The 15481-nt window shown below is 44.8% G+C and overlaps 1 protein-coding gene across 1 annotated transcript in view; it reads right to left on the bottom strand.

Annotated features, from left to right (window-relative positions):
* Positions 1–15481, bottom strand: part of pex5lb (peroxisomal biogenesis factor 5-like b) — a 29542-nt gene that overhangs the window by 8997 nt on the left and 5064 nt on the right. The window contains exons 3-10 of the mRNA XM_079284267.1: positions 9474–9588; positions 6811–7071; positions 6088–6208; positions 5729–5816; positions 5130–5222; positions 1601–1720; positions 822–965; positions 676–746 (exon numbers count right to left, since the gene is read on the bottom strand). Coding sequence (XP_079140393.1) covers positions 676–746; positions 822–965; positions 1601–1720; positions 5130–5222; positions 5729–5816; positions 6088–6208; positions 6811–7071; positions 9474–9588 — 1013 coding nt within the window. The remainder of the gene's footprint in view (positions 1–675; positions 747–821; positions 966–1600; positions 1721–5129; positions 5223–5728; positions 5817–6087; positions 6209–6810; positions 7072–9473; positions 9589–15481) is intronic.

The following is a 15481-nucleotide window of genomic DNA, read 5'->3' as shown; positions in this document are numbered from 1 at the left end:
AAGCAACAGTAAAACAGGAAGCAAACATAAAACAGGAAGCAACAGTAAAACAGGAAGCAAACATAAAACAGGAAGCAACAGTAAAACAGGAAGCAAACATAAAACAGGAAGCAACAGTAAAACAGGAAGCAAACATAAAACAGGAAGTAAACGCAAAACAGGAAGTAACAGTAAAACAGGAAGTAAACGTAAAACAGGAAGCAACAGTAAAACAGGAAGCAAACATAAAACAGGAAGTAAAAGTAAAACGGGAAGTAAATGTAAAACGGGAAGTAAACGTAAAACGGGAAGTAAATGTAAAACGGGAAGCAAACTTAAAACGGGAAGCAAACTTAAAACGGGAAGTAAACATAAAACGGGAAGTAAACTTAAAACGGGAAGTAACAGTAAAACAGGAAGTAAACGCAAAACAGGAAGTAATAGTAAAACAGGAAGTAAATGTAAAACCGTAAGTAAACGTAAAACAGGAAGCAACAGTAAAACAGGAAGCAAACGTCAAACAGGAAGCAAACATAAAACAGGAAGCAACAGTAAAACAGGAAGCAAACGTCAAACAGGAAGCAAACATAAAACAGGAAGCAACAGTAAAACAGGAAGCAAACTTAAAATGGGAAGTAAACGTAAAACGGGAAGCAAATGTAAAACGGGAAGTAAGCGTAAAACAGGAAGTCTGACCTCTGCAGCGCCGCGATGGCGGCCTGTTCGTTCTCGTTCTCGGCCTGAGTCGTTCCTAACACCTGCCAGGCCTGAAAACACACGAAGAAGAGTTTAACGTCACTGCAGTAAATGGTAAATGGTTGACGGCCAGCGAGAACTCAGACCTCAGAGTCCTGCGGGTCCTGCAGGATGGCGGCCTCCAGCAGCAGGACGGCGGTGTTCAGGTTTCCCTCGCAAGCTTTCTCCTGACCCTCAGCGAAGGCGCTCGGCCCGTCTCTGTACGGGTTGTTGGTGCTGAAGAAGTAAACCTGAACGAGACAAAACCACATCAGACCAGCTGACCCGTGTGAGGTCACATGGTTCCATCACAGAGACTTTTATTGTCTTTTTTTCTTTGTGTTGTTTTTAACATTTTCTGAAAGAAAACATCATAAACATCATAAAAACATCATGTTTGCATTCTTAAAGATGTCCAGTATTATAATAAACACATTAATGACATACATTACACTAAACTAAACATTTGTGCAGAAGAAGAAACGAAGAAGAGCTGAACATCTGCTGTCGGGTCGACGCGGTGATGTAACACCTGAGAGGAGGCGGGATTACTGCCGGATTACTGGTGCAGTTCAGAGGATTAAAGTACAGAGGATTAAAGTACAGATTAATGCTGACAAACAGTAATAATCTCCCATTATTAATAACTCCAGTCTGGACAAATAGTGTGCAAGTTAAACAGGAAGTGAACCGTTAACGGAATGTTTTTAAATACGGAGACATTTATCCGTATTTATATATATTAAATAAGATATTAATATCACCACGATCACCAACAAACATGAATCTACAGGAACTTCCTTTGGAGACATAACAACAGCTGCAGAAAGAAAGTATAGCTTAAAGGTTCCAAGGACCGGGTCTGTGGAGCAGGTTCTGGACGTACCTTCTCCACAGGTGTGACCGTGGGCGGGGCCGGACCCTGACCCTCAGAATCCTCCAACCAGTTCCTCCGAGCCAGTTCTTCCCACTCGGCCTGCATCTTGTCCCAGAACTCTGTGTCCGACTGAAAGACCACAACAGTTCAGAGTCTCCCCGCGGACACAAGGTCCTAGACTAGATCCTAGACTAAGTCCGACACTGGATCCTAGACTAGGTCGTAGACTAAGTCCTAGACTAAGAGCCACATCTTTAAACTCCATATGAATGAAAGTGAATGTTTAAAGTCTGTTTGAAGTAGTTTTCATCAACAGAACATGAAGCTATGTGATTAGCTGTTTGTTAGTGAAATGCACCCTGGGATTCATAGTTTTTAGTTATATTTTTAATGTTACAGTACAACTATTAAAATTAATCCTGGAGCCTGCTGGGTTCCTGGTTTAAGGAACATCAAGATTATTAATAAAACATAACTTTACTGATGGATAAATACAAAATGCACAACTTTATTTTGAAACTTTAGTCATCAGGTCACATTTAAAACAGAGTGCTGTTAATCCATCAGCGGTGACCTCTGGATTAAAATACCTGCAGCTAAAACCACAAACTGTTAGCTAAGATGAGGAAATGCTTTTAATCAGAAGAGACGCTGCGATTGGTTCACTGAGCCAAACTGACGGGATGAACAGCAGGAACGCTTCGACACCAGAGTCTCAAATTGATCTCCACTTTAATCTCTTTAATAACTGAGCTGTTAGTTCACTTCACCTCCTCCGGACTGGATCAAACCATTATGTAAACCACAATCACCCAACCTGAACCGCCTGAACCATTCCCAACCTCCTCAACCTCCTGAACCATCCTAAACCTCCTGAACAATCCTAAACATCCCCAACCTCCTGAACCATCCTCAGCCTCCCCAACCATCCTCAACCTCCCCAACCATCCTCAACCATCCTCAACCTCCCCAACCATCCTCAACCTCCCCAACCATCCTCAACCTCCTCAACCATCCTCAACCTCCACAACCATCCTCAACCTCCCCAACCATCCTCAACCTCCTCAACCATCCTCAACCTCCTCAACCTCCTCAACTATCCTCAACCTCCTCAACTATCCTCAACCTCCTCAACCTCCCCAACCATCCTCAACCTCCCCAACCATCCTCAACCTCCCCAACCATCCTCAACCTCCCCAACCTCCCCAACCATCCTCAACCTCCTCAACCATCCTCAACCTCCTCAACCATCCTCAACCTCCCCAACCATCCTCAACCTCCCCAACCATCCTCAACCTCCCCAACCATCCTCAACCTCCCCAACCATCCTCAACCTCCCCAACCATCCTCAACCTCCTCAACCATCCTCAACCTCCCCAACCATCCTCAACCATCCTCAACCATCCTCAACCTCCTCAACCATCCTCAACCTCCCCAACCATCCTCAACCTCCCCAACCATCCTCAACCTCCCCAACCTCCTCAACCATCCTCAACCTCCCCAACCATCCTCAACCATCCTCAACCATCCTCAACCATCCTCAACCTCCTCAACCATCCTCAACCTCCTCAACCATCCTCAACCTCCTCAACCATCCTCAACCTCCCCAACCATCCCCAACCTCCCCAACCATCCTCAACCTCCCCAACCATCCTCAACCATCTCAACCATCCTCAACCTCCCCAACCATCCTCAACCATCTCAACCATCCTCAACCTCCCCAACCATCCTCAACCTCCCCAACCATCCTCAACCTCCCGAACCATCCTCAACCTCCCCAACCATCCTCAACCTCCCCAACCATCCTCAACCTCCCCAACCATCCTCAACCTCCTCAACCATCCTCAACCTCCCCAACCATCCTCAACCTCCTCAACCATCCTCAACCTCCCCAACCATCCTCAACCTCCCCAACCATCCTCAACCTCCCCAACCATCCTCAACCTCCTCAACCATCCTCAACCTCCTCAACCATCCTCAACCTCCCCAACCATCCTCAACCATCCTCAACCTCCCCAACCATCCTCAACCTCCTCAACCATCCTCAACCTCCTCAACCATCCTCAACCTCCCCAACCATCCTCAACCTCCCCAACCATCCTCAACCTCCCCAACCATCCTCAACCTCCTCAACCATCCTCAACCTCCTCAACCCTCCTCAACCTCCTCAACCTCCTCAACCTCCTGAACCATCCTCAACCTCCTGAACCATCCTCAACCTCCCCAACCATCCTTCATCACATCAGAACTCCTCATCCTCCTACAGACTATGTGTGATGTGTCGTGGCGGAAAGTACATTTCTTGCCAATCAGCTGGGGTGATACTGTACTTCACTTTTTAAGTTACTTGTACTTTACTTTTGTGTTTCCTTCTACTTTCCACTTCTCTTCCAGAGGTACATGTACTTTTTACTCCACTTTTATCTGAAAGCTTTTGTTACTTTACAGATTCAGATTATTAATATCAAATATAATCAACTAATCAATGCTGAAGTATTATTATAGATTATATAAAGACATTAAAAACACATGAATGCATCAATAATATAATATATATTGTGATGTCTTGAGAGGTCGGGATCAGCTTGTGAGGCGTGGGTGCACAAATTAAGACAAGCGGTTGTGTTCTAACTCAAAATAAAATATTTAGATTCTTTAAACAAAAGATAAACTTCTGTCCAGCCGAAAGCTGCTACAAAAACCAAACATCAGTATCATAAGTATCTTCCGTCTTGTAAAATAAAACTCTTTTCCTCCTCGTGCGCACCTGTCCTCTCTTCAAACACTTCCTTCTTCCCCACACCAACCCCTGCCAGGTAATCAGTCCCCTCTCCTTCAGCTGGGCCGCCGCCTTGGCCCCGGCTGCCCTGCTGACTAAGGGAATTGTAGTTTGTTACCCCGATGCCATGAAGGGTTGTTGTCCTTGCTGCAGCCACCGGGAGGGGATGCATCTCCCGTTGATGACCCTCCCTCTCATGACATCACAATATATATTATTCTGCATAATGAGTAACTTTTATTTTTGCTACTTTAAGTACATTTTGATGCCGATACTTGTATTTGTTCACTGTGGTATTATTACTTTTACTTCCTCAGGTTATATCTGTTTCTGGGAAACAAGATTTCATGAAGAGAAGAAGCTCAATGTCTTTAACATGTATCCTCAAATAAAAATTAAAATACTAAAATAAACCACAAATATGAGTCGGATCAGCTGTGTGGTCTGATAACACATATATAGAAATATATATTTCTTCAGAGTCGGATATGAAAACTGACCCTGAGTCTGCTGGTCTGAGTGCAGCCTCATCTATCTGAATGTTTGCTGAGTCAGAGTTCTCAGGTGACGATAAGAACAGACCTGAGATCAGGTTTCTGAAGATCAGCTGACATCTGATATTTAACAGTGAGAGCTGCTGCAGCTTCAAAGGACAAAGCTGGACTTGTTCTACAGATTCATGACTTGTGTAGAGAGAATTATGTTCTTAAAGAAAGGACACGTTCTGCATAGGACATTTAGTCACTAAGTGTATTTTACCTCCACAGCAGCTTTCGCTCTGACAAACTCGTCCTCAGGAGACTCGTTTCTGGACAGACGAGTCCGTCTGTGCTGTCTGGAAGCAGCACAGTCCTGAACACACACACACACACACACACACACACACACACACACACACACACACACACACACACACACACACACACACACACACACACACACACACACACACACACACACACACACACACACACACACACACACACACACACACACACACACACACACACACACACACACACCCCATCAGAAAACTTTAACGGTCTTCAATGTCATATTTAAAGAGACAGTAACCGCTGAAGTATCTGCAGGTAACGGTCTGTTATCCCACGCTCCCTGAACTACTCACTGTATTTGGTTCAGCTTGTACTTTCATATTTTACTTTCTGTCAGGATGAAGTACTACAGTATAAATACTGTCAGGATGAAGTACTTTCTGTCAGGATGAAGTACTACAGTATAAATACTGTCAGGATGAAGTACTTTCTGTCAGGATGAAGTACTACAGTATAAATACTGTCAGGATGAAGTACTTTCTGTCAGGATGAAGTACTACAGTATAAATACCAGCAGCTGACCTGTGGTGAAGACGTGAAGTCCAGGTCATCGAAGCTGTGGATGTCGAAGGAGTTCTTTGTTAGAGGATCCGTTTTAAACTCTGCAGACCTGAAGGGACCAGAAGAGACCAGAAGAGACCAGAAGGGACCAGGTATCAGCTGGGGTGAGAGCTGCGTTAGCGCCCCCTTCAGGCTCACTACATTCTGACAATACTGTGTTGTTCTCAAGTAAATGTAGTTAAATTAAAGTAAAAAGCAGGTCGGTTCATGAGTTACATGTTAAACAGGTTATGATGACGCATGATAATATTGTTAAACAATAAAGGAACAACAGGAACACGATAAAAAGTCTTTGGACTGATGAATAACACTTGATCTACCACAGCAGTTCACTGGAGGAGTGCTGGGAGGTGCATCTCTTCTCGTGTCTCCTCCTGAGTCCTCCGTCCTCCACGTCCAGGTTCACCTCGTCCCATTTGTCCAGACGAGACGACAGACTGACTGAGAACACACGGGACGACATCATTGTGATGATGACATCACTGTGATGAAGGTAACATGATGATGATGTCATCGTAGTTTAAACTGAACTTTGTTTTTTAAGAAGAGGCTGCAGCTAAAGACTATTTTCGATTATTATTTTTGATTGTCCAACACTGGATCCTAGACCAGATCCTTCACTGGATCCTTCACGAGATCCTTCACTGGATCCTTCACGAGATCCTTCACGAGATCCTTCACTGGATCCTAGACCAGATCCTTCACTGGATCCTAGACCAGATCCAATTTGGTTGTTTAGATGATAGAACGTGAGAAAATGTCGATCAGTCGTCGCCTGAAGTCTCATTTTTGTTCAACTCAAAGAAGAAGAAAGAAACCAGATCATTTAGACATTTAAGTTTTCAATCAGATAATTTGGGCCTTATTTTCTGAAACATTACTCAAACCGATTAACGGAATATTAAAATAGTCAACTAATCAATAAATCATTGCAGCTGTAAATGGAAACATTTGTCTCCGGATCACATGAATGTTTATGAACCAATGAGAGAAGAAGCAGCCCGTATCCATCACAACCTGTGTGCTGGTTTAGTCTGCAGTACCTGAGTCCAGGGAGACCCTCTCAGGTGTTCTGGGGCTGGTGGGCAGGTGTTCCACCTCCACCTGGATCAGCTCCGTCTCATCTGGTCTTGTCCGGCGCCGAGGGCTCCTGGAGATGCCCTTCCTCCCCAGAGGACTCCTCCTCTGGTCCTTGTTACTGCTGCTACCACGAACACCACTAACACCACCAACACCACCATTACTGCCCCCGGTGCAGTCCGCCGGCTCACTGAGGTCCACGAGGTCCAGAGCTGTGGACAAAACTACAGGACGACAGGACGGAGGGTTAACGGGTCAAACTTCAGTCCAGCTGTGCACATATTTAGATAGATAGATGTAAACTTTATTCATCCCCAGGGGGAAATTTGTTTGTAGCAGCAGCAATTTACAGAGTAAAATACAACATATGGAATGCACAATATCTACAGTACAATAAAATAACAGAGCAGATATTGAATTGAAGGAATAGATTCATAAAAAATAAAAAAAATAAGCTGGAATAGAATAGAAAATAGAAATGCACAGTATATACCATGAATATAGTGGTATTAATTAAATTAAATTAGCAACTAGTAAACTAAACTAAACAACCTGGTCAGTAGAGCCAGGATCACCAACAACAACAACAACAGCCTGTAGCGTTGTTCATGTGAAGGACGATGATCTGGCCCGAGCTGTTTTATTATAAAGTCTTATAGCAGAGGGCAGGAATGTTCTCCTGAATCTGTCCTTGTGACAGCGGAGCTGCATCAGTCTGTTGGAGAAAGTGCTCCTCTGTCCCTGCAGGAGGTGATGCAGAGGGTGGTCCTGGTTATCCAGTATGGATGATAGTTTCTTCAGAGTCCTCTCCACCACCTCTTCCAGATTGTCTTGTTTGCAGCCAATGATGGAGCCGGCCTTCTTAACTAGTTTGTTCAGTCTGTTGGTGTCTCCGGCTCCAATGCTGCTCCCCCAGCAGACTACAGGAGTCCAGTGCACTGACCACAACAGACTGTAGAACATCTCCAGCATCCTGCTGCACACGTTGAAGGATCCAAGTTTCCTCAAGAAGAAGAGTCGACTCCTCCCCTTCTTGTACGCAGTGTTGATGTTGTTCTTCCAGTTCAGTCTGCTGTCGATGGAGACACCAGGTACTTGTCCTCCTCCACCATGTCCACATCCTCTCCCAGAACTCTCAGCGGTTGTGCACTGAAGTCAAAGGAAGTGATTCTCACAGAGCCACCGGTTCATCCAGGTGCGACTGAGCTCGTTGCAGCAGGTAGATGATGGCGTCGTCCTCTCCCACACGAGGCTGGTATGCAAACTGCAGAGGGTCCAGTGAGGATCTCACCTGCGGTCGGAGGCGAGCCAAGACCAGCCTCTCCAGCACCTTCATCACATGGGATGTGAGGGCAACTGGTCGGTAGTCGTTGAGGCCAGATGGTGTCGTCTTCTTCGGTACGGGAACCAGGCACGACGTCTTCCACAGCACCGGGACTTCCTCCTGCTTCAGGCTCAGGTTGAAGAGGTGTTGAAGGACATTAGACAGCTGGATGGTGCAGGTCTTCAGGACGCTGGGGCTGATGCCATCAGGTCCAGCAGCCTTGCCTTGGTGGAGTCTCTCCAGCTGTCTTTTCACCTGGCCAGTCGTCACAGAGAGGGGGGAGGGGGGTCATAGTCTCGGTGGTGGCAGAGCCCTTTGAAGTGGAGGGCTCTGAGTCCATGCAGCTCACCAGGGGGGACAGAGGGGGAGGTGTTTGGGAGGTGTGGTGTGTGGAGGAGACAGATGAGGGCTGTGAGCTAAACCTATTGAAGTGACAGTTTAGCTCGTTGGCCTCACCAGGGAGCCCCCTGGTTGTCTGCCTCCCACCTTGAAGCCGGTTATCTGCTTCATCCCCGACCACACCTCCTTCACGTTGTTCTGCTGGAGTTTGACCTCCAGCTTCCTCCTGTAGGAGTCCTTGCACTCCCTGAGCTTCACCCTCAGGTCACGCTGGACTGTCCTGAGCTCTCCTGAAAGCTGCTTTCTTCTTGTTAAGAAGAACTTTCAGGTCACTGGTAATCCAAGGTTTATTGTTGGGAAAGCGTCGTACAGTCCGGGATGGAATGGCGGTCTGTTCGCAGAATTTAATGTGTTCAGTGATACAGTCCGTCATGCTGTTGAGGTCCTCCCCGTGTGGTCCACAAAGCACATCCCACTCCGTAGACTCAAAGCAGTCCTGCAGGGCGTCGATAGCCTCCAGAGACCACCTCCTCACAGTCCTGGTGGTCACACCAGAGGAACATGGTCTCCATCACTCATTTATCTCAATATATATGAATCTTTCATCCTTGTGTTTGTAAACAGAGCGTGTCTTTGACCTCTACATGTCACATCACACTCTGAAACACGCTCAGTTTGAACAGAAAACATTTCAGCTGCATGGAAACAGAAACAAAGAGATTCTGTTCTAGACTCTTAATGAATGTGAGGAGGAGGACGGAGGTCACAGGTGTTCATTAACGGGAGGTGCAGGTGACAGATGGTCACAGAGGAGGAAGGACGACAGCCAAGGACGCAAAGTTAGAGACAGCAGAAGAAGAAGAGAGGAGGTCAGAGGAAGAATAAAAGAGGGTGACAAAGACTGAAATAGGTTCATAGAAGAAGAGCAAAGGAGAGGAGGGGGGGTAATCAGCAGGAGTCTACCTGCTGTGTTGGATGTGAGCAGTCGAGTGGAGGGGGCGTCGCTCCGGCTCTCTGACAGTAAGTCATCGATGGAGGGACTCAGCAGGGGTCGACTCTCCTGCTGCTCCCGGACCAGCTGGAGACCACAAGCACCGGTCAGACACCGGTTAGACCCCGTCAGACCACCCGTCGTTTCTAAGCGTTTCTTCGCTGCGCTTCTTTATTACGTTTCTTCGCTGCGCTTCTTTATTACGTTTCTTCGCTGCGCTTCTTTATTACGTTTCTTCGCTGCGCTTCTTTATTACGTTTCTTCGCTGCGCTTCTTTATTACGTTTCTTCGCTGCGCTTCTTTATTACGTTTCTTCGCTGCGCTTCTTTATTACGTTTCTTCGCTGCGCTTCTTTATCACGTTTCTTCGCTGCGCTTCTTTATTACGTTTCTTCGCTGCGCTTCTTTATTACGTTTCTTCGCTGCGCTTCTTTATTACGTTTCTTCGCTGCGCTTCTTTATTACGTTTCTTCGCTGCGCTTCTTTATTACGTTTCTTCGCTGCGCTTCATTACGCTTCTTCGCTGCGCTTCTTTATTACATTCCTTCGCTGCGCTTCTTTATTACGTTTCTTCGCTGCGCTTCTTTATTACGTTTCTTCGCTGCGCTTCTTTATTACGTTTCTTCGCTGCGCTTCTTTATTACGCTTCTTCGCTGCGCTTCTTCGCTGCGCTTCTTCGCTGCACTTCTTCGCTGCGCTTCTTCGCTGCAGTTCTTCGCTGCGCTTCTTCGCTGCGCTTCTTCGCTGCGCTTCTTCGCTGCGCTTCTTCGCGGCACTTCTTTATTACATTTCTTCGCTGCGCTTCTTTATTAGGTTTCTTCGCTGCGCTTCTTCGCTGCGTTTCTTCGCTGCGCTTCTTTATTACGTTTCTTCGCTGCGTTTCTTCGCTGCGTTTCTTCGCTGCGTTTCTTCGCTGCGTTTCTTCGCTGCGTTTCTGCGCTGCGTTTCTGCGCAGCACTTCTTTATTACGTTTCTTCGCTGCGCTTCTTCGCTGCGTTTCTTCGCTGCATTTCTGCGCAGCACTTCTTTATTACGTTTCTTCGCTGCGCTTCTTCGCTGCGTTTCTTCGCTGCGTTTCTGCGCAGCACTTCTTTATTACGTTTCTTCGCTGCGTTTCTTCGCTGCGTTTCTTCGCTGCGTTTCTGCGCAGCACTTCTTTATTACGTTTCTTCGCTGCGTTTCTTCGCTGCGTTTCTTCGCTGCGTTTCTTCGCTGCGTTTCTTCGCTGCGCATCTTTATTACGCTTCTTCGCTGCGCTTCTTTAGAAGTATGTGTTTCACACCCTACAGATTACAGATAAGTGGTTTGGTGTGGATTTCTTAAAATAAAAGTAGAACTTTTCTTTGAGGCTGCACAAGTCTTCCTCCACTGAATAAAGTTTTACTCAATTCAATTTTCTATTTTATTTGCCAAATATTTCAAATTCTTAGCCCAATATCACAAATCTCTTTCCTTGAACCTTCACATCGGAAAAGAAAAAACTCCCCAAAGAAAACTTTAAAATAAGGAGTAAAGAGTTCACAGTTCATAGTTCGACTACTTTCTTACTCAGAATCACCTCATAATGAAGCTTAACATGAAGCGACAGGCAAACAAGCAAAACAAGTTAAACATCGAAATTACAAAACAAGCGAGGTCATCATGCCAACCTTGGTTGTCACGGTGAGGGGGGGGGTTTCCTTCTGAGGAGGACTTTTTAGCAGGAAGCTCCTTCAGCACCATGGCAACGACCCCTTTCCCCTACAGCAGGCAGAGCGACAGGTTCATTCAGTCAGACAGCTGTCTCTCACACACACACTCTCTGTCACTCACACACGCACGCACGCACATACACACACACACACACAGGATTTGCTCAATAAAAAGTCCGTTCAGCAGAAACACATTTTCTTTGTAAAGTAACAAATATTATTCAGGATGAAAAGATAAAGAAGCTGAAAGTGAAGCACGGTCGTAACACCATGTCGAGTGTCAAATCATAGCGTAAGATTGAAGTAGATATATTGATCAGCCACGAAGGAAACGATCTACACACCAGCTCTACACCGTCACCAGGAGCATTCTGTGGAAACAAGGCGATGGAAGTATTGTGAGAACCAGACGCCTCTCGTTTCCTACAGAATTGAAGGAGATGTTTATGAATATGAACAATATAACAGAGGAAGACGAGCTGATGGAGTAAACCTTCCTTAGTGAACTCAGCAGCTTCATCAATAAAACATGATCCAGTTCTATTATTAGACCGGCTCACATCGGTCCTGATGGAGGATCAGAGCAGAACCAGGATCCTGAGCGGACCTGCTCCTCCTCAGGATCAATAACCGATCAACACCGTCCTCGTTGACGGATGACGTGAAGTACAGTACACTGTAACAGTACCACTAAAGAGTAACTGAGGAGTACTCTCATGTATACTTCCTGCTTCACTTGTCACCGGGCTGCTGTGATGTCACGGTGTTCTCCAGCATCACTGTACTCTACAAGTACTCTACAGTACAGCATCACTGTACTCTACAGTACAGCATCACTGTACTCTACAAGTACTCTATAGTACAGCATCACTGTACTCTACAAGTACTCTATAGTACAGCATCACTGTACTCTACAAGTACTCTATAGTACAGCATCACTGTACTCTACAAGTACTCTACAGTACAGCATCACTGTACTCTACAAGTACTCTACAGTACAGCATCACTGTACTCTATAAGTACTCTACAGTACAGCATCACTGTACTCTATAAGTACTCTACAGTACAGCATCACTGTACTCTATAAGTACTCTACAGTACAGCATCACTGTACTCTATAAGTACTCTACAGTACAGCATCACTGTACTCTACAGTACAGCATCACTGTACTCTACAAGTACTCTACAGTACAGCATCACTGTACTCTACAGTACAGCATCACTGTACTCTATAAGTACTCTATAGTACAGCATCACTGTACTCTACAAGTACTCTATAGTACAGCATCACTGTACTCTACAAGTACTCTACAGTACAGCATCACTGTACTCTATAAGTACTCTACAGTACAGCATCACTGTACTCTATAAGTACTCTATAGTACAGCATCACTGTACTCTACAAGTACTCTACAGTACAGCATCACTGTACTCTACAAGTACTCTACAGTACAGCATCACTGTACTCTATAAGTACTCTACAGTACAGCATCACTGTACTCTATAAGTACTCTATAGTACAGCATCACTGTACTCTATAAGTACTCTACAGTACAGCATCACTGTACTCTATAAGTACTCTACAGTACAGCATCACTGTACTCTACAGTACAGCATCACTGTACTCTATAAGTACTCTATAGTACAGCATCACTGTACTCTACAAGTACTCTATAGTACAGCATCACTGTACTCTACAAGTACTCTATAGTACAGCATCACTGTACTCTACAAGTACTCTACAGTACAGCATCACTGTACTCTATAAGTACTCTACAGTACAGCATCACTGTACTCTATAAGTACTCTATAGTACAGCATCACTGTACTCTACAAGTACTCTACAGTACAGCATCACTGTACTCTACAAGTACTCTACAGTACAGCATCACTGTACTCTATAAGTACTCTACAGTACAGCATCACTGTACTCTATAGTACAGCGTCACTGTACTCTACAGTACAGCATCACTGTACTCTATAAGTACTCTATAGTACAGCGTCACTGTACTCTATAAGTACTCTATAGTACAGCATCACTGTACTCTATAGTACAGCGTCACTGTACTCTATAAGTACTCTATAGTACAGCATCACTGTACTCTATAGTACAGCATCACTGTACTCTATAAGTACTCTACAGTACAGCATCACTGTACTCTATAGTACAGCGTCACTGTACTCTACAGTACAGCATCACTGTACTCTATAAGTACTCTATAGTACAGCATCACTGTACTCTACAAGTACTCTACAGTACAGCATCACTGTACTCTATAAGTACTCTATAGTACAGCATCACTGTACTCTACAGTACAGCATCACTGTACTCTATAAGTACTCTATAGTACAGCATCACTGTACTCTATAGTACAGCATCACTGTACTCTACAAGTACTCTATAGTACAGCATCACTGTACTCTATAAGTACTCTATAAGTACAGCATCACTGTACTCTATAAGTACTCTACAGTTCTGTCTGTGTGTCTAAACATAACCTTGTGTTGTGCTGAGTAAACAGTTCTCCATCAGAGTCCCAGCAGAGCTGAGCTCACTGCTCCAGCTCAGCAAACATGTTAGCATCCTCGCAGTAACACTGACTGTTATACTGCTACTGCAGTACTACTACTACCACTACTGCAGTACTACTACTGCAGTACTACCACTACTGCAGTACTACCACTACTGCAGTACTACCACTACTGCACTACCACTACTGCAGTACTACTACTACTACCACTACTGCAGTACTACAACTACTGCAGTACTAATACCACTACAACTACTGCAGTACTACAACTACCACTACTACAACTACCACTACTGCAGTACCACTACTACTGCAGTACTACTACTGCAGTACTACTACTACCACTACTGCAGTACTACTACAACTACTGCAGTACTACCACAACTACTGCAGTACTACCACTACTGCAGTACTACTACAACTACTGCAGTACTACTACTGCAGTACGACTACCACAACTACTGCAGTACTACTACTGCAGTACGACTACCACTACTGCAGTACGACTACTACTACCACTACTATTACTGCAGTACTACTACCACTACTGCAGTACTACCACTACTGCAGTACCACTACAACTACTGCAGTACTACTACCACTACTGCAGTACGACTACTACCACTACTGCAGTACTACTACTACTACTGCAGTACGACTACTACTACTGCAGTACGACTACTACTACTGCAGTACGACTACTACTACTGCAGTACGACTACTACTACTGCAGTACGACTACTACTACCACTACTGCAGTACTACTATTACTGCAGTACTACTACCACTACTGCAGTACTACTACCACTACTACTACCACTACTGCAGTACTACTACTACTGCACTACTACTACTGCACTACTACTACTGCACTACTACAACTACTGCAGTACTACTACTGCTGCTACAGCTCAGCAAACACTGGTAGCTTCTCTCCTAAACTCTCCTAGGTTCTCTACTAGGCCTAAACTATCTCCTAAGGCTTTCTCCTAAGCCAGTGATTCTCAACTGGTGGGTCCGCGACCCAAAAGTGGGTCGCGGACCCGTTTTCAGTGGGTCGCGGGACTTTGCCTGACAAAAAAAATAAATAAATAAAAAAGTTGTGATTTTATTTTGAAGGGCATTTTTTTTATGCAGCGGAATTATTCCAGCATTTACGGCACTTGTTCAGTGGTGCAGGAAAAACACCGACCAATGCGTTGTGAATCGCATCACGTGATGAAGCCCAGCCAATCAAATATGGGCATTCTGACAAGTTTCCTGACTCAGTGAGATGTACACACACCGTGACACACGGGGAGAGACGAGGACACAGAGACAGAGCAGGACTGTTGAGCTGTGGGTTGTGAAAGTCAAATCACAGGACGATCTCCAAAAGAGAGAAATCTCCAGAGAGACCAGAGTCATCAGACTCTGACTGGACAGACTCATAGAGGTGAATTCTTCAAACACTCATTTCTCTTTTTGGAAGATGAGAAAAATATAATATCGTGGATTTTTCACTTCATCCTGAATGAACTGAATTTAAAGCTGCAGGACAATTCAGTGAAAATAATTTTTCTAAAATGAATTTCATTACGTAATTTATTCTTCAATCCAGCCGTTATTTTACTTGAAATGAGAAGAACATTTATTCATGTATTTCTATGTATTTATAATCCATCCAGTTAAATTTGAAAAATGAGAATATTTGTTAAAATATAATTGATGTGTGCTTTCTTTATTTGATTTGACAGTTGTTTACAACACAGAGACGTTA

The sequence above is a fragment of the Melanostigma gelatinosum genome, assembly GCF_949748355.1.
Source record: "Melanostigma gelatinosum genome assembly, chromosome: 15".
Taxonomy (NCBI): domain Eukaryota; kingdom Metazoa; phylum Chordata; class Actinopteri; order Perciformes; family Zoarcidae; genus Melanostigma; species Melanostigma gelatinosum.
This window is presented reverse-complemented; position numbering and strand designations above follow the sequence as displayed.